The sequence below is a fragment of the Diorhabda sublineata genome, chromosome 8, assembly GCF_026230105.1.
Source record: "Diorhabda sublineata isolate icDioSubl1.1 chromosome 8, icDioSubl1.1, whole genome shotgun sequence".
NCBI classification, from domain to species: domain Eukaryota; kingdom Metazoa; phylum Arthropoda; class Insecta; order Coleoptera; family Chrysomelidae; genus Diorhabda; species Diorhabda sublineata.
The window spans coordinates 31,881,229-31,902,694 of record NC_079481.1 but is presented as its reverse complement, the minus strand read 5'-3'; the positions used below and the strand labels follow the sequence as shown (position 1 = coordinate 31,902,694).

Below are 21,466 nucleotides of genomic sequence, written 5' to 3'. Positions count from 1 at the left end.
AAAACTTCGATTTTCGTGGAAATTTGAATATTAAATCGTATCTTCTGCTTTTAAACTGCTCAAAAATCACGCAGTTTTCGAGATATCAACAAATTTTATTCACTAACACGTTCGAAAGGGCGATAAAAAAGTTATAGTACAGTCAAAAGATGTGAAAAAATGGAATTTTTAAAAAAAACTTCGATTTTGATGGAAATTTGAATATTAAATCGTATCTTCTGCTTCTAAACTGCTCAAAAATCACGCAGTTTTCGAGATATCAACAAATTTTATTCACTAACACGTTCGAAAGGGTGATAAAAAAGTTATAGTACAGTCAAAAGATGTGAAAAAATGGAATTTTTAAAAAAAACTTCGACTTTCGTGGAAATTTGAATATTAAATCGTATATTCTGCTTTTAATCTGCTCAAAAATCTCGCAGTTTTCGAGATATTAACAAATTTTATTCACTAACACGTTCGAAAGGGCGATAAAAAAGTTATAGTACAGTCAATAGTTGTGACAAAATGGAATTTTTAAAAAAAACTTCGATTTTGATGGAAATTTGAATATTAAATCGTATCTTCTGCTTTTAAACTGCTCAAAAATCACGCAGTTTTCGAGATATCAACAAATTTTATTCACTAACACGTTCGAAAGGGCGATAAAAAAGTTATAGTACAGTCAAAAGATGTGAAAAAATGGAATTTTTAAAAAAAACTTCGATTTTGATGGAAATTTGAATATTAAATCGTATCTTCTGCTTCTAAACTGCTCAAAAATCACGCAGTTTTCGAGATATCAACAAATTTTATTCACTAACACGTTCGAAAGGGTGATAAAAAAGTTATAGTACAGTCAAAAGATGTGAAAAAATGGAATTTTTAAAAAAAACTTCGATTTTCGTGGAAATTTGAATATTAAATCGTATCTTCTGCTTTTAATCTGCTCAAAAATCTCGCAGTTTTCGAGATATTAACAAATTTTATTCACTAACACGTTCGAAAGGGCGATAAAAAAGTTATAGTACAGTCAATAGTTGTGACAAAATGGAATTTTTAAAAAAAACTTCGATTTTGATGGAAATTTGAATATTAAATCGTATCTTCTGCTTTTAAACTGCTCAAAAATCACGCAGTTTTCGAGATATCAACTTAAAAAATAACATTTTGTGAAAAATTTCAAGAATTTCAATGTCGTACCAAAAAATTTCCTCAAGAGGCATTTTCAATTTTCATGAAAAAAATATTTTCAAAAAATCAAAATATTCAGTAATCCAATTTAATTAGTTTTTTTCTGCATTCCACGTAAAGAAAACTGATTGTACAGAGGGAACTCCAATTAGGGTGGTAGTTACAAGGGTAAAATTGTTATTTTAAGAAAAATAGAGACATTTTATTTGTTATGAGTCAATTAATTTTCAAAAAAACTCATTTTAAAGGAATTTTGTTTTACTCAAAAAAAATATCTTGAGTTTTCCCCAAAAATGTCCCCTACAACAGCGTTCATGAATATATTAATCCCCTAGAAGGGGATGTTTTCATACTACAAGACTATAAATACTATCGAAATTTGAATTTAATAAAAACCGTACGGAAAAATAGCTTGTGACTGGCCTATTAATCAAGGTCGACATTTTTTTGGATTTCCATGGTAAACGGTACGTTTTATCAAAAAAATACGTTAGTCAAAAATTGTAGATCAAGAAATTCTTTACGAAAAGTGTCCATATACTTTTTTGGTTAAGAGCGACCGTTTCTGAGAAATCGCGATTCTAAAAATTGAAAAAATTACTTTACATAAAATATTATATATAATTCAGTCTATAATTCATGGTATTTCCATAATATTTCTTGTATTAGTTATAAATTTCCCCATCCTGAATATTTACAACATACTTCACGAGATACGAACGGAATATCTTATCAATTTGACCACCCGGTATATTAAACATTATAAATATAAATAAAATCATTGTACACATAAATCTTTTCGAATAATAAAGAAATAAAACAGAACAATTCCATTTAATTTTACACAAAAATCTACCTTAGTAATAAAAAAAAACTGTTATTGTCAGGTAGTGTGATCCTAGTACACATAGACATAACCTCAAACCTCACCTCTCGAATATATCCGTAGAATAACATTTCGAGTACGTGACGTAACCGGCAGCGATCAGTCGTAATCTTGGCGCCAGCGGTGAACTCGTAATATCTATTTTTAAACCCGCGCCGTTCACGCCACTAGCAAGTCTTTTAGCGGCGTTGCCACGTTTTAAATTCTATACTGGATACACGGAAAATGTTGTTGTAATGAATATTTTGGATTTTAGTGCATCAGTATTAAAACTATCCGGACAGAATATATTGTACAAACAAAAGTAAATAAGATACAATAAAAAAAAATTATTTTTATGATATTTAATGAATTTGTATGATCAATTACTTCATATTCAAAAATAATATTTTTGATTAACATGGGATAGTTGGAAAGCTAGATAAAGTTAATTTTTTGACCTATTAGCGATGACAGGATATTCGGGATGCCAATTTGAAATTTTTTGGAGCGAAACGCCGATGTCATGGAGCCAAATCTAATCTATTTCGAACTGTAATTCAATACAAGTTACTTTTCTTTCGAAAATAAAATTAGTAAAAGTTTACAAAAACACTCGTTGATTTCCAACTAGTGGAAATTCAAATTCAACAATATACTGGATTGGAATAACGAATAATTACGCAATGAAGACGTTGCCACGCTTAACGAATTGTCGACGTTATTGATATTTCTGACTCATATCTCTAAATACTATTTTTAACAGAAAAATAAGTGATTTTACATTGTTTTATCAAGTTTTTATCTAAATAACCTTAAAAATATCTTTTTATTTATATAACGCGTTAAATTTGACCTATAGCTGGATTTTGACAATTGTTTGAGAGTTTAAACTGTCAAAATAAAATAATTGATGAATATATCATCAAAAATGAAAATTATTTAACTATTTCCATAATTAAAGTTGAAGAATTTGATATATTTGCTATCGTTTTTATTAACGTATTTTCCCAATGTTATCGATAAGATTAATCATACTTAATACACGTGTTGTTGTAAACAATAAGGAATTCATTCGACATTTTTTAATGACACTACACCGAAAAATTGAGTTGATTCAGACAAGTCAAATTATATAAATAATCGATTTGACGTTAGCTACAATAGTTTGTAATGTCATCTGTCAAAATTTCACATAAATATGACAGATAGATTTGTTTTACAACTGAAAAAATCTCCCAAAATGGCGTATAATTTCAATTAAATAGATTTACAATACTTATTTAACAACATGGAGAACTCAAATTGAAGTTATTATGTCGTAATTCCACAATTATACGAGAGAAAAATCAAACGATACTGTTTTGAGAATAAGACACTTTAAACATAGCGTGGAATGTTGGTTGTCTATCTATTAGTAATATCAGTTAGGGTCAAGAAGTGATGGACGAGCCGGTTGCTAATCGAGGATAAAAAAGAAGAAGAAAAGTCGTGCTATACTTTTACAGGGAGGCAAACGTAACTTTTGGTTAACGTTTAGTGAAAATATGTTCAACTGTTTTTATTTACTTGAGGTTATTACGATTATATATAAAATAATTTAAGACAAATATGTATAAAATGCCTTTCAATAGACTGTACTCAAACGTTGTAAGATTTATTATAAAGATTGACAAAATGGATTACTTTTAACGTAGTATTAAAAATGAATTTGATGAAAAATCCGTGGAAAGTTTGAATTAGTTTCGACATGTCACCAGATATCTGTATCTCCATATAGTTTTTATGTTAATACGATGGCGGTTTTAAAAAAAAAGTGACTTTTCAGAGATTTACGACACTTCCGGTGATGATGTAATTAGTGTCTGACATCACCAATATTTTATTATGCGTAAACGATAAAATTGAATCTCATCACGGTTACTTCTCATTCCATTTGGAAGTACAAAAGCAATGAGGCATACTTTTAGCATTTTAATAAAATTATTTCCACTAAAGAACTGACAGAACTATATTCTTTGCTTACTTCCCGGCAGCCATGTTGTTTACATTTTGACAGCATTCTGTCAAAATCTTCTAGTCGTAATTAACTGGTTATTTCCAAATAAAACTACTAGAATTATTTTTTTTAATGCGAATTACACTGTTTTGGCAATCGAACTATGATACACTATTTCACATACCTCAAGTATGGTTAGTGACCTCCAGTTAAAAAGTTAATTATGATTCTCGTTATACAAATGAAAAAAAAAATCAAACATATACCCGTGGCGTCTGATTTGGCGCCATAGGCGCCACATTTCTTTTCATACAAAACAATACGCACTGGAATATGGTTATTTTTAAACTGAAAATTAGCCCAGTCGATAATTTCGATACTTCATCTAATTGTGTCAGTTTCATTTATGGAATTAAATCGAGTTTTTTCCAATAATTTTATAATTTAATGTTGTATAATTGAAATATTTTGAGGTTTTGGTACTGGAGCAGGGACGTCTTTGAAAATTTGAAATACAAAATCCAATACGTGATTCCCGATTCGATTTTTTTTGTTTCTAAAATTAGGTTACGACTGGGGCTTCAATTTGTGATAAATTGGGGTAAGTTTTCGTTTATGTAATTACTTTTAGAATTTAACGTTGTATAATTGAAATATTTTGAGGTTATGTATGTTTTCACTCTTTATTCTGACAGTTTCAAGATCTAAAAACGGGTAATTGACGTTTTTAGTGGGGGATTCGAAGCGGGAATTATGAAATTCACTTAATAGCGAGAATTTTGATACTGGAACAGGGACGTCTTTGAAAATTTGAAATACAAAATCCAATACGTCATTCCCGATTCGTTTTTTTTTGTTTCTAAAATTGGGTTACGACTGGGGCTTCAATTTGTGATAAATTATGGTAAGTTTTCGTTTATGTAATTACTTTTAGAATTTAAAGTTGTATAACTGAAATATTTTGAGGTTATGTATGTTTTCACTCTTTATTCTGACAGTTTCAAGATCTAAAAACGGGTAATTGACGTTTTTAGTGGGGGATTCGAAGCGGGAATTATGAAATTCACTTAATAGCGAGAATTTTGATACTGGAACAGGGACGTCTTTGAAAATTTGAAATACAAAATCCAATACGTCATTCCCGATTCGTTTTTTTTTGTTTCTAAAATTGGGTTACGACTGGGGCTTAAATTTGTGATAAATTGGGGTAAGTTTTCGTTTATGTAATTACTTTTAGAATTTAAAGTTGTATAACTGAAATATTTTGAGGTTATGTATGTTTTCACTCTTTATTCTGACAGTTTCAAGATCTAAAAACGGGTAATTGACGTTTTTAGTGGGGGATTCGAAGCGGGAATTATGAAATTCACTTAATAGCGAGAATTTTGATACTGGAGCAGGGACGTCTTTGAAAATTTGAAATACAAAATCCAATACGTCATTCCCGATTCGTTTTTTTTTGTTTCTAAAATTGGGTTACGACTGGGGCTTCAATTTGTGATAAATTGGGGTAAGTTTTTGTTTATGTAATTACTTTTAGAATTTAAAGTTGTATAACTGAAATATTTTGAGGTTATGTATGTTTTCACTCTTTATTCTGACAGTTTCAAGATCTAAAAACGGGTAATTGACGTTTTTAGTGGGGGATTCGAAGCGGGAATTATGAAATTCACTTAATAGCGAGAATTTTGATACTGGAGCAGGGACGTCTTTGAAAATTTGAAATACAAAATCCAATACGTCATTCCCGATTCGTTTTTTTTTGTTTCTAAAATTGGGTTACGACTGGGTATTAAATTTGTGATAAATTGGGGTAAGTTTTCGTTTATGTAATTACTTTTAGAATTTAAAGTTGTATAATTGAAATATTTTGAGGTTATGTATGTTTTCACTCTTTATTCTGACAGTTTCAAGATCTAAAAACGGGTAATTGACGTTTTTAGTGGGGGATTCGAAGCGGGAATTATGAAATTCACTTAATAGCGAGAATTTTGATACTGGAGCAGGGACGTCTTTGAAAATTTGAAATACAAAATCCAATACGTCATTCCCGATTCGTTTTTTTTTGTTTCTAAAATTGGGTTACAACTGGGGCTTCAATTTGTGATAAATTGGGGTAAGTTTTCGTTTATGTAATTACTTTTAGAATTTAAAGTTGTATAACTGAAATATTTTGAGGTTATGTATGTTTTCACTCTTTATTCTGACAGTTTCAAGATCTAAAAACGGGTAATTGACGTTTTTAGTGGGGGATTCGAAGCGGGAATTATGAAATTCACTTAATAGCGAGAATTTTGATACTGGAGCAGGGACGTCTTTGAAAATTTGAAATACAAAATCCAATACGTCATTCCCGATTCGTTTTTTTTTGTTTCTAAAATTGGGTTACGACTGGGGCTTCAATTTGTGATAAATTGGGGTAAGTTTTTGTTTATGTAATTACTTTTAGAATTTAAAGTTGTATAACTGAAATATTTTGAGGTTATGTATGTTTTCACTCTTTATTCTGACAGTTTCAAGATCTAAAAACGGGTAATTGACGTTTTTAGTGGGGGATTCGAAGCGGGAATTATGAAATTCACTTAATAGCGAGAATTTTGATACTGGAGCAGGGACGTCTTTGAAAATTTGAAATACAAAATCCAATACGTCATTCCCGATTCGTTTTTTTTTGTTTCTAAAATTGGGTTACGACTGGGTATTAAATTTGTGATAAATTGGGGTAAGTTTTCGTTTATGTAATTACTTTTAGAATTTAAAGTTGTATAATTGAAATATTTTGAGGTTATGTATGTTTTCACTCTTTATTCTGACAGTTTCAAGATCTAAAAACGGGTAATTGACGTTTTTAGTGGGGGATTCGAAGCGGGAATTATGAAATTCACTTAATAGCGAGAATTTTGATACTGGAGCAGGGACGTCTTTGAAAATTTGAAATACAAAATCCAATACGTCATTCCCGATTCGTTTTTTTTTGTTTCTAAAATTGGGTTACAACTGGGGCTTCAATTTGTGATAAATTGGGGTAAGTTTTCGTTTATGTAATTACTTTTAGAATTTAAAGTTGTATAACTGAAATATTTTGAGGTTATGTATGTTTTCACTCTTTATTCTGACAGTTTCAAGATCTAAAAACGGGTAATTGACGTTTTTAGTGGGGGATTCGAAGCGGGAATTATGAAATTCACTTAATAGCGAGAATTTTGATACTGGAGCAGGGACGTCTTTGAAAATTTGAAATACAAAATCCAATACGTCATTCCCGATTCGTTTTTTTTTGTTTCTAAAATTGGGTTACAACTGGGGCTTCAATTTGTGATAAATTGGGGTAAGTTTTTGTTTATGTAATTACTTTTAGAATTTAAAGTTGTATAACTGAAATATTTTGAGGTTATGTATGTTTTCACTCTTTATTCTGACAGTTTCAAGATCTAAAAACGGGTAATTGACGTTTTTAGTGGGGGATTCGAAGCGGGAATTATGAAATTCACTTAATAGCGAGAATTTTGATACTGGAACAGGGACGTCTTTGAAAATTTGAAATACAAAATCCAATACGTCATTCCCGATTCGTTTTTTTTTGTTTCTAAAATTGGGTTACGACTGGGGCTTAAATTTGTGATAAATTGGGGTAAGTTTTCGTTTATGTAATTACTTTTAGAATTTAAAGTTGTATAACTGAAATATTTTGAGGTTATGTATGTTTTCACTCTTTATTCTGACAGTTTCAAGATCTAAAAACGGGTAATTGACGTTTTTAGTGGGGGATTCGAAGCGGGAATTATGAAATTCACTTAATAGCGAGAATTTTGATACTGGTACAGGGACGTCTTTGAAAATTTGAAATACAAAATCCAATACGTCATTCCCGATTCGTTTTTTTTTGTTTCTAAAATTGGGTTACGACTGGGGCTTCAATTTGTGATAAATTATGGTAAGTTTTCGTTTATGTAATTACTTTTAGAATTTAAAGTTGTATAACTGAAATATTTTGAGGTTATGTATGTTTTCACTCTTTATTCTGACAGTTTCAAGATCTAAAAACGGGTAATTGACGTTTTTAGTGGGGGACTCGAAGCGGGAATTATGAAATTCACTTAATAGCGAGAATTTTGATATTGGAACAGGGACGTCTTTGAAAATTTGAAATACAAAATCCAATACGTCATTCCCGATTCGTTTTTTTTTGTTTCTAAAATTGGGTTACAACTGGGGCTTCAATTTGTGATAAATTGGGGTAAGTTTTTGTTTATGTAATTACTTTTAGAATTTAAAGTTGTATAACTGAAATATTTTGAGGTTATGTATGTTTTCACTCTTTATTCTGACAGTTTCAAGATCTAAAAACGGGTAATTGACGTTTTTAGTGGGGGATTCGAAGCGGGAATTATGAAATTCACTTAATAGCGAGAATTTTGATACTGGAACAGGGACGTCTTTGAAAATTTGAAATACAAAATCCAATACGTCATTCCCGATTCGTTTTTTTTTGTTTCTAAAATTGGGTTACGACTGGGGCTTAAATTTGTGATAAATTGGGGTAAGTTTTCGTTTATGTAATTACTTTTAGAATTTAAAGTTGTATAACTGAAATATTTTGAGGTTATGTATGTTTTCACTCTTTATTCTGACAGTTTCAAGATCTAAAAACGGGTAATTGACGTTTTTAGTGGGGGATTCGAAGCGGGAATTATGAAATTCACTTAATAGCGAGAATTTTGATACTGGTACAGGGACGTCTTTGAAAATTTGAAATACAAAATCCAATACGTCATTCCCGATTCGTTTTTTTTTGTTTCTAAAATTGGGTTACGACTGGGGCTTCAATTTGTGATAAATTATGGTAAGTTTTCGTTTATGTAATTACTTTTAGAATTTAAAGTTGTATAACTGAAATATTTTGAGGTTATGTATGTTTTCACTCTTTATTCTGACAGTTTCAAGATCTAAAAACGGGTAATTGACGTTTTTAGTGGGGGACTCGAAGCGGGAATTATGAAATTCACTTAATAGCGAGAATTTTGATATTGGAACAGGGACGTCTTTGAAAATTTGAAATACAAAATCCAATACGTCATTCCCGATTCGATTTTTGTGATAAATTGGGTCAAAACCCCTCTAAAACTGTTAGGTTATATAAAATAAAGAAACCCGTATGAAAAGCAATCAATTTTCATTAGAAAATGTTAAGTAATTTATGAAATAAAAGAGAAATCGCGCTTTCCAAGGGGTTATAACTATTTCGTGTGTGTGTACATTTACAATTAGGGCTATTTATGTTAAATTCACAATATATTATATAATCATATGAAGAATTTATTGAAAATTCACGTTCTTACTGGAAAATTCTTCGTTAGAAAGCCGCCTAATCATTTTAAATGTTCGTTTTTCTGATTCATTTGACCGTACTAACACGCTTCATCACACATTCTAGATATATATCTAAATCGGCGCCTCTGGGTATAAACATCTGTCCAACTATTTCGCTATCCAAAATTTTACGACGCTAGCGGCGTCTGTGTACTTTAAACCATCGAATTTTCCGTGCACTAAAATATTTCAACTCTCAACTTACTATAAAGGACGATGATAGACGGTCGTTTCAAAAAAAATGTGCCCAAAAAACCCCCGGAAAAACTGCTCCGTAACTTTTTTTAATACATTCTTCAGAACTCGAAATAAACGTTTATTTACATTTCGCAATCCGTAGCTTATGAAGTAAATATGAGATCATAAGTTTCTCTCTTCCTCTGTTATGTTAGAGTGGACAGGTCCCACTCAAGGTGACCAACACACACACGTACAAGAAGTCCCGAAGTGGCCTCCATCGCGTAACTGTCCTTAGCCCGGGGCTGTCTAAGGTGTGTTGAATACTGCGGCGTCTCATTATTGACTTACGTTTTTTTTTATTATTATTTGTTATTTACGCAATCAGAAAATATTTTTTTTTAATTAAATATGTTTCTATTTGACATTCGTATGAGTTTGGGAGTTTACGAAGTCCCCGAGCACGAATATCACGACAGAAAATGTACCTAGTGCGTAGCGTGGCCAACGTCTACGTCGTCTATTACAGCCCCGTGGAAATTGAAGGGATTACCGCGACGACGACGACCCGTTAGGTACTTGGGGCCCGAGGGGGGAGGTTTATACGTCGTCTCGATGAACCCACTGATTCGGAATGGGAACTAAATCAACAATTTATAGTTTTTGAGTTATAAAATTTGAGCACAAGTCCAAATTTTCGATTAATATGGAATTTTGAATGCCTACGACGTCTGTTAGTTCACGCACTATCATCGAGTATCACTTCGTGGTCGACCACTGCGATGCTGGTCTCGTCGAAACTTTGCTACCCAATATTTTACTGTTAATAACGAAGCAGAAGTATCAGACTTTTGGAAACAACCTCGTATAATAACAAAGGACGAGTCTAATATTAACCTGAACTGAATTTAATTGATTTTTGGTTTGTCGGAAACCTTGGAAGTGATATTTTTACCGCCTAGTTTCTATTTGACATTCGTATGAGTTTGGGAGTTTACGAGGTCCCCGAGCACGAATATCACGACAGAAAATGTACCTAGTGCATAGCGTGGCCAACGTCTACGTCGTCTATTACAGCCTCGTGGAAATTGAAGGGATTACCGCGACGACGACGACCCGTCAGGTACTTGGGGCCCGAGGGGGGAGGTTTATACGTCGTCTCGATGAACCCACTGATTCGGAATGGGAACTAAATCAACAATTTATAGTTTTTGAGTTATAAAATTTGAGCACAAATCCAAATTTTCGATTAATATGGAATTTTGAATGCCTACGACGTCTGTTAGTTCACGCACTATCATCGAGTATCACTTCGTGGTCGACCACTGCGATGCTGGTCTCGTCGAAACTTTGCTACCCAATATTTTACTGTTAATAACGAAGCAGAAGTATCAGACTTTTGGAAACAACCTCGTATAATAACAAAGGACGAGTCTAATATTAACCTGAACTGAATTTAATTGATTTTTGGTTTGTCGGAAACCTTGGAAGTGATATTTTTACCGCCTAGTTTCTATTTGACATTCGTATGAGTTTGGGAGTTTACGAGGTCCCCGAGCACGAATATCACGACAGAAAATGTACCTAGTGCATAGCGTGGCCAACGTCTACGTCGTCTATTACAGCCTCGTGGAAATTGAAGGGATTACCGCGACGACGACGACCCGTCAGGTACTTGGGGCCCGAGGGGGGAGGTTTATACGTCGTCTCGATGAACCCACTGATTCGGAATGGGAACTAAATCAACAATTTATAGTTTTTGAGTTATAAAATTTGAGCACAAATCCAAATTTTCGATTAATATGGAATTTTGAATGCCTACGACGTCTGTTAGTTCACGCACTATCATCGAGTATCACTTCGTGGTCGACCACTGCGATGCTGGTCTCGTCGAAACTTTGCTACCCAATATTTTACTGTTAATAACGAAGCAGAAGTATCAGACTTTTGGAAACAACCTCGTATAATAACAAAGGACGAGTCTAATATTAACCTGAACTGAATTTAATTGATTTTTGGTTTGTCGGAAACCTTGGAAGTGATATTTTTACCGCCTAGTTTCTATTTGACATTCGTATGAGTTTGGGAGTTTACGAGGTCCCCGAGCACGAATATCACGACAGAAAATGTACCTAGTGCATAGCGTGGCCAACGTCTACGTCGTCTATTACAGCCTCGTGGAAATTGAAGGGATTACCGCGACGACGACGACCCGTCAGGTACTTGGGGCCCGAGGGGGGAGGTTTATACGTCGTCTCGATGAACCCACTGATTCGGAATGGGAACTAAATCAACAATTTATAGTTTTTGAGTTATAAAATTTGAGCACAAATCCAAATTTTCGATTAATATGGAATTTTGAATGCCTACGACGTCTGTTAGTTCACGCACTATCATCGAGTATCACTTCGTGGTCGACCACTGCGATGCTGGTCTCGTCGAAACTTTGCTACCCAATATTTTACTGTTAATAACGAAGCAGAAGTATCAGACTTTTGGAAACAACCTCGTATAATAACAAAGGACGAGTCTAATATTAACCTGAACTGAATTTAATTGATTTTTGGTTTGTTGTAACTTTTTCGTGAAGTATTTTTAGGGGGTTAATCAAACCCTCGGAGAAGGGATTTCAGATCTATAACTCGAATTTTTGAGATTAGGTCCAACCAAAAAAAAAAAAAAAATAAGATAAAGAATTGCAAAACAACGATCGCATTTGAAAAAAATAAGTATTTTGGTTTCTTTTCAAATCACCCTCGTATGTAATAGAAGAAAGTTGAAGTAATTAATGTCATGAACATACCTCCGTTGGTTGTAAGCGAACCAGGAAAGGAATCTCGACAAACTAGAGGAACTTCTTTCGGAGCTCTATCTGTAACAAAACCAAAATAAAATTTACGAAAATTATTTTGTTAATATCAGTACTCAAAACAAAATAAGTACGAACTCAAATGTTCTCTTACAGTTCCCTGTAAAGTTTCCGTCCTCGTTTGATTAAAATCTCTCGCTCTCGAAAAATTGGCATAGGTCCGGTAACGTTCAAAGTCCGGCAACGCTGTCGAACAAGATAGAAACGAAGCACGTTCGAGGTCGTATGATTTGACATTCTGTGTTTTCTTGAGGAATTGAGGAAGAATTTGAAACATTTCATCGGAAACTTTCCACATAACCCTCGTACTATTCGTTATAATACGAGTATAAAAACAAATCAATCATATTTATATGAAATCGTGACAACAATTAACGATTATCATGTTAAAAATTGTTTTTAATCTGTGTGAAGTAAATAAAATTGTGACAGATGACGGATGACACAACGATTAACTTAAAAACTGTTTTTATTCTGTGTGACTACTTTATGCATATTTGTCGATTGCGTAAAGTTCTTTTTAGGTAGGTATGTGAATGAAATGAATGAATCGCTTTCGACAAAGAGAGTTTTTGTGCTTATAAATGCCCATTACATCAAAGAAGCTCGACGTGTCTAAACGAAAAATAATGAACGACCGCCCGCACGACACCTCAAATAGGAGTGGTTTATAGAACGAATTCTATGATCTTTCTTAAATTAAATTTTTAGTACTACAGGTGTTCTATAAAAAGTAAGGAAACTTCAATATAAATAATGACAACTGATAGGTTCAATTCGTTAGGTAGTTCATTAGAAGAGCAAAAAAAAACGGAAGAGAAAACGATAATAGCCAAATTTCTGTATATGACACTAGATGGCGACACAATATATGTTTATAAAGTATTTAATCTTTCTATTTTTATTATTATTATTATTATTATTATTTTATAAATGTGTTTTTGTGTAGTATTAAACACAATTTTATTATATTTTATGCATACTTCTCCATCTGTTTACATTATTATGTAATGCGATATGATTTATTGTTAGTGCGACAGTTGGCGCCACTATAAATGCATTCGATTGTTCGTATGATTTAAAATCCGGAACCAATCCTTTTGCAGCGATGCCGGATTTACGATGTTGTACTGTAAAAAAATATGAGATCGAGTCCTTAATTTCGATATCACTATTTTAAGCGAGTTATAGTCCGGTCAAATTAGATAAATCCACACTAAGCTGAGAATCAGTAAAATCGTTTAAAATATAATTAAAAATAAAATATGAAAGTTCCCCAATCATTGCCTTGTGTGGAAAAAAATTTATTCAAGGTCAAATGTTTTTTTTCGCGATTTTCGGCAAAACGATGAATTTTATCACAAAAATACCTCAGACAAAAATTGTAGATCATAAAATTATCTACAAAAAACGTATCGATAGTTTTTTTCCTACGAGTCACCGTTTCTGAGATATAACGATTCAAAAATTGTAAAAGTTGTAATCGCATGAGTACGCCATACGTATTTTCGGCTTGGTGGGAATTTATGTCTAAATTGACATATTTAATGATAAAATTATTCAAAGCTTTTATAACTTGTTGAGACTTGCCATCAATTTATTGTATGAAACTGTATGTCTGTTTAAAACTCACCCTGATATATAAGTTTAATAATAATACTTTTAACAGACCTTTAAATAAGAATAGAAAAAGTATACTACATAGTTTTCGTGGGTTATACATGGTGAATTGATTTATTATAAGAATTTCGTTTTAATATTCTATTTCAACCAGATTTATGATTATTTTCAACTTAAATTCGCCATTTCCTATTGTCAATAACTATAAATATAGTGTATTATCAAAATAAACAACATAAAAGTTTATTTTTTTCATTTCATTAATTTTTTATATAAAAAAAAAATAATATTATACAATTTTTTGTATGCCCCTGGTAAGTTGTAAGGCCGACGGATAACATTCGTCGTTAACGGTATTCGAACAAGATGGTTTGTTACGGAAATGATGTTCTTGCGTTTCCGTTAATGATTTCACATTTTTAGCCGTTGCTTTTATAGCTTTTCAAGTTGCAGTACAACGCCACGAGGTTGTGTGACTAATTTCATGACGTTCTAGAAAAAATTTTGCTATTGAATTTTGACGTTTGTGCTAATACTGTTAATGTAATCACTATAATAGAGTGATTATTTCTTCTTCTATAAGTATTTTCAATAAATAATTATAATTTATGTTAATTTTCATCAGAATGTCTATTTATGATGAAATTGATATATATTTTTTAAGTAAAAACCTGCATTCGGGGCGAGTCCGGCGCTGTACGCTTACATGAATGTCGCTTCAAATAATGAAACGAAAGCAAAGCAAACAACCTAAAGGTTACCCCAGTTCATTTTCTCGCACAGATTATATATATATTGAAATAAAAGTGATGGAGGCATTTAAATCATTACAAACATTTTCTTCGGTACTTTATACAACAAATTATAATGGAAACACTTTTTAGATAACTTTTAACTAATTTATGCGGAATAATTTTCAACAGTAATCGATTATATCGAATGCAAATCAATAAGAGATATACAATCTCTTTTTTTACGTATTAGAAAAAAAAAAACAACTTGATATCCAGCTTTACCCCGTATGTAGAAAAAAACGTTAATGAATAAAACATATCTTGTTCGCTTTAGCTAGTTGTTAAAAATAGATATGACAATCTAAACAGCAACCCAAACCTACAATTTGTACATTAGTACGGTGGGAAAATAATATTTGTCTATTTAACTTTTTTATTTATGTAAAATTGCTATATCTTATAACCAGATATTGATAGTTCATTATAACCTAAATGTACTACAAAATGGCGGAAATAAAATAATAAACGTAAAATAAGAATGTATCTAGAATTGTATTAAGATTGACTAAAATATCGTTTTATAAATTATGAATATACGATTTTATCCATATTTTGATTTGGTTTTTATACCTATAAAAGAATTATTTTTATTTCGTATTCCTTTTTACCGCGCTCCATGTCGATAAAATAGGAATCATTTCGCGCTACAGAGATTGTACAGTCAGATGTGTAACACATATACACATAACAGAAAATAAAATTGTGTTGTGTGTTTAAATGGTGAATCGAAGTGATTAAATGAACTTTAATTAACGTGTATTCCACAGGTATGAATTCTTAGTATATAGTTTATGCATAATAGACAAAACTGATAATAATCGGAGTCTTTTGTACTTATATTTTACAACCAAAACTTTTATTCTTAACCTTTCTTCGAAGTTAAAACTATTTCCATCCACATTCCACTCTAATTTAGTAATGTCGTTCTTCTCGACGTGTTTTATTTTATCTAAATATCTAATAAATGATCTAAAACTGTTTAAATATAAAGAATGTCCCACTGATTGTAACATTACAAATAACTAATGCTTGTTTTTAATAATATTTTGCTTTGAAATAATTATGTTTATCCCTTATGCGCCCCAATTTTGATTGTTTTGAAAGTATTTTTGAGTAGTTGATTGAATAATTTGGAACTGTATCTTATCTCCTTGTTCACATATTTGTTTCTGTCTACACTTTTTACTAGTAATTTCTAAATTATTATTTCCAAACTTCTAGCAATCATAAAGTCTCGCGTGGTTTTATAATCTCTTTTATTCTGTTAATAATAGGATCAAAAAGTTTAAAAATAGAGCAATAGAGAAATTTTTTTTAGATATATCCGTTCATAAAGAGTTATTCTATGACCTGGCGAATCTTTGACTTTTATTTAACTCTAATTTTTGATACATAAAGTCTTAAAGTAAATTCATATATAAGAATTTAAAGTTATTTAATTTATCTTTTCTTTTGATGACATGTTCCACCTATTTGGCATTTATTTCATGAATATTGAACATTTTTGAAGCTCCATTGATTAATAATGAGTTGCTTTATGACATGAAGAATCTTCGACTACTAATGTAACTTTTGTTTCTGAAATATAAGAACTTAAAGTTATCAAATACATCTTTTTTTTAAATATGTCATGTTCCACTTATTTATTTCATGAATAGTGGGCATATGATAACATTCCTTAGGTCTATTGGTTAATAATGAGTTGCTCTATGACTCTGTGAAACTTTGACTTCTAATTTAACTCGAATTTTTGATATATAAGGCCTCAAAGTGATTTTATATATCAGTTCATCTGAAATTGTTATATTTCCAACTATTTGGTATTTATTCCATTAATATCGGATATATAGCAATATTCCTTAGCTCTATCGGTAAATAATGAGTTGCTTTATGACTCTGTGAAACTTTGACTTCTAATTTTACTCGTATTTTTGATATATAAGGCCTCAAAGTGATTTTATATATCAGTTCATCTGAAATTGTTATATTTCCAACTATTTGGTATTTATTCCATTAATATCGGATATAGAGCAATATTCCTTAGCTCTATCGGTAAATAATGAGTTGCTTTATGACTCTGTGAAACTTTGACTTCTAATTTAACTCGAATTTTTGATATATAAGGCCTCAAAGTGATTTTATATATCAGTTCATCTGAAATTGTTATATTTCCAACTATTTGGTATTTATTCCATTAATATCGGATATATAGCAATATTCCTTAGCTCTATCGGTGAATAATGAGTTGCTTTATGACTCTGTGAAACTTTGACTTTAATTTAACTCGAATTTTTGATATATAAGGCCTCAAAGTGATTTTATATATCAGTTCATCTGAAATTGTTATATTTCCAACTATTTGGTATTTATTCCATTAATATCGGATATAGAGCAATATTCCTTAGCTCTATCGGTAAATAATGAGTTGCTTTATGACTCTGTGAAACTTTGACTTCTAATTTAACTCGAATTTTTGATATATAAGGCCTCAAAGTGATTTTATATATCAGTTCATCTGAAATTGTTATATTTCCAACTATTTGGTATTTATTCCATTAATATCGGATATAGAGCAATATTCCTTAGCTCTATCGGTAAATAATGAGTTGCTTTATGACTCTGTGAAACTTTGACTTCTAATTTAACTCGAATTTTTGATATATAAGGCCTCAAAGTGATTTTATATATCAGTTCATCTGAAATTGTTATATTTCCAACTATTTGGTATTTATTCCATTAATATCGGATATAGAGCAATATTCCTTAGCTCTATCGGTAAATAATGAGTTGCTTTATGACTCTGTGAAACTTTGACTTCTAATTTTACTCGTATTTTTGATATATAAGGCCTCAAAGTGATTTTATATATCAATTCATCTGAAATTGTTATATTTCCAACTATTTGGTATTTATTCCATTAATATCGGATATAGAGCAATATTCCTTAGCTCTATCGGTAAATAATGAGTTGCTTTATGACTCTGTGAAACTTTGACTTCTAAATTAACTCGTATTTTTGATATATAAGGCCTCAAAGTGATTTTATATATCAGTTCATCTGAAATTGTTATATTTCCAACTATTTGGTATTTATTCCATTAATATCGGATATAGAGCAATATTCCTTAGCTCTATCGGTAAATAATGAGTTGCTTTATGACTATATGAAACTTTGACTTCTAATTTTACTCGTATTTTTGATATATAAGGCCTCAAAGTGATTTTATATATCAGTTCATCTGAAATTGTTATATTTCCAACTATTTGGTATTTATTCCATTAATATCGGACATAGAGCAATATTCTTTAGCTCTATCGGTGAATAATGAGTTGCTTTATGACTCTGTGAAACTTTGACTTCTAATTTAACTCGAATTTTTGATATATAAGGCCTCAAAGTGATTTTATATATCAGTTCATCTGAAATTGTTATATTTCCAACTATTTGGTATTTATTCCATTAATATCGGATATAGAGCAATATTCCTTAGCTCTATCGGTGAATAATGAGTTGCTTTATGACTCTGTGAAACTTTGACTTCTAATTTAACTCGTATTTTTGATATATAAGGCCTCAAAGTGATTTTATATATCAGTTCATCTGAAATTGTTATATTTCCAACTATTTGGTATTTATTCCATTAATATCGGATATAGAGCAATATTCCTTAGCTCTATCAGTGAATAATGAGTTGCTTTATGACTCTGTGAAACTTTGACTTCTAATTTAACTCGTATTTTTGATATATAAGGCCTCAAAGTGATTTTATATATCAGTTCATCTGAAATTGTTATATTTCCAACTATTTGGTATTTATTCCATTAATATCGGATATAGAGCAATATTCCTTAGCTCTATCGGTGAATAATGAGTTGCTTTATGACTATATGAAACTTTGACTTCTAATTTTACTCGTATTTTTGATATATAAGGCCTCAAAGTGATTTTATATATCAGTTCATCTGAAATTGTTATATTTCCAACTATTTGGTATTTATTCCATTAATATCGGATATAGAGCAATATTCCTTAGCTCTATCGGTAAATAATGAGTTGCTTTATGACTCTGTGAAACTTTGACTTCTAATTTAACTCGAATTTTTGATATATAAGGCCTCAAAGTGATTTTATATATCACTTCATCTGAAATTGTTATATTTCCAACTATTTGGTATTTATTCCATTAATATCGGATATAGAGCAATATTCCTTAGCTCTATCGGTAAATAATGAGTTGCTTTATGACTCTGTGAAACTTTGACTTCTAATTTAACTCGAATTTTTGATATATAAGGCCTCAAAGTGATTTTATATATCAGTTCATCTGAAATTGTTATATTTCCAACTATTTGGTATTTATTCCATTAATATCGGATATAGAGCAATATTCCTTAGCTCTATCGGTAAATAATGAGTTGCTTTATGACTCTGTGAAACTTTGACTTCTAATTTAACTCGAATTTTTGATATATAAGGCCTCAAAGTGATTTTATATATCAGTTCATCTGAAATTGTTATATTTCCAACTATTTGGTATTTATTCCATTAATATCGGATATAGAGCAATATTCCTTAGCTCTATCGGTAAATAATGAGTTGCTTTATGACTCTGTGAAACTTTGACTTCTAATTTAACTCGAATTTTTGATATATAAGGCCTCAAAGTGATTTTATATATCACTTCATCTGAAATTGTTATATTTCCAACTATTTGGTATTTATTCCATTAATATCGGATATAGAGCAATATTCCTTAGCTCTATCGGTAAATAATGAGTTGCTTTATGACTCTGTGAAACTTTGACTTCTAATTTTACTCGTATTTTTGATATATAAGGCCTCAAAGTAATTTTATATATCAGTTTTTCTAAATGTGGTATTTATTCGTGAATATTGAGCATAAGAAGCTCTATCTGTTCTTAATAAGTTGCTCTATGGCCTGATGAGTATGTGGCTTCTAATTTATATCTTTTTTTTCGATATAAAGAGTCTTAAATAGAAAATTATATGAATTGATGACAAATATAATCAATTTTATTTCATACGTATACGTATATATGGAGTTGGGACAATCCGTATTCAGGTTCTGTTAAGGAATTCACTCTCGTACGTCGGTAAAAATGCCTTTCATCATGTCAGACCTCTTTAAATTGCCGGAAAGTGTAGGTCTGTATCTCAAAACTATTATTTACTCGAAAGCAGCCCAAGGAAATGGATGGGTTCGGCGTCTGCGGTTCGTTATAACAATTCTTCCACTATCGGAAGAATTTGAAAGTTTATTTTTAAACTTTTGCGAATTTCGTCTAGATACAAACTATGAGCTGTAACTTTATTATAGAATTCGCGGAATTTTAAACACCTGGCAGTTATAGAGATGGTTTAATAACATTACGAATATACATATTTCGAGAACATATGTTTTTATTGTTGATTTTATATTTTTATTTATTGAACGCGAAATTCGAAAGGTTAGTCGTCGGTTTTTTTAGTTTTCACGTCTTAACAGAACTTGTTTATGTCGTCGGATCGTTAAAATAACTTTTTTTCGCATCTTTTTTTATTTGGATAGATCGCGAACGGGGGCACTGAATTGGGTTGCGTAATCTTGCGCCATCTTATCGATAAACTTCGTTTATTTATTTAAAACGCACTAAAAAAACCAAATGTTTTGTTCAACCGCACAAAACCTTCCGTAATCTATTTCCATGCACGCTTTTGTTCATTGAAAACGCAGACACACTTCAACAATCGTCAAATCTTGACCACCGAGGTATTTCCACAAGTCTGGGAACAGAAAATAATCCCAAGGTGCTAAATCTGAAGAATAGGGTGGATAAGGTAGCGATTCAAACTTTTGGCCATTGCAATAACGGATTTGTGAGCTGGTGGACTTTTTTCTTAGCCACTGGCGGCCGTTTTTGCTTGATTTCTTCGTTTCCTGTAGATGGAACGGTCTTTGTCTTCTTTCGAACTGTTTCTTCAACAACATCGCCAAAAATTCGATGGAAACATCTTCGCGACGTTGTTTGTATCCAAAATTTCAATCAATTTGGTATGTACAGCACTTATTGAAATGTCTACATCATCCAGTACCTCTTTGTCGGATTTTCTTCAACGTTTCTTGGTACTGGACTTCGCAGTGAAAGAAATAAATGATATAGGCACAGATAGAGGCGGAAGTTTTTTATAAAATGAGTTTTTGAAACGTTTTTGGATGTTAAAAGTAAAAACCCAGCTTCTGGAACCTTAAAAACGGCGATAACACTAAAAAACATTAAATCGGTTGTATGTTGCTGATGAGAACTATTTAAAAATAAACAGAAATAGTAAAAACTCCATATTATTCATACAAATATATCAAATAATTCGTACCAAGTACTAATATATTCTTATAAATTTCAAATAAATAAATATTGGGACATTGAATTCACGTTATCAAACATTTGAGGAAAAGTTACGTCCTTATCATTGACCTTGTAGCAGCGTTACGCAAATTAATCACATCTTAGATGTGTAACTCGAAAATAATAATTGTTTGAGACCGTTTAAGTTTTGAAATATTCATAATACGACGTTCGACATTATACAAATAAAGAAT

The 21,466-nt window shown here is 31.3% G+C and overlaps 1 protein-coding gene across 1 annotated transcript in view; it reads right to left on the bottom strand.

Annotated features, from left to right (window-relative positions):
* The window catches only part of LOC130448192 (mothers against decapentaplegic homolog 6-like), an 89,100-nt gene that overhangs the window by 27,633 nt on the left and 40,001 nt on the right, over nt 1–21,466 (bottom strand). Inside the window, exon 3 of the mRNA XM_056785446.1 lies at nt 12,388–12,456. Coding sequence (XP_056641424.1) covers nt 12,388–12,456 — 69 coding nt within the window. The remainder of the gene's footprint in view (nt 1–12,387; nt 12,457–21,466) is intronic.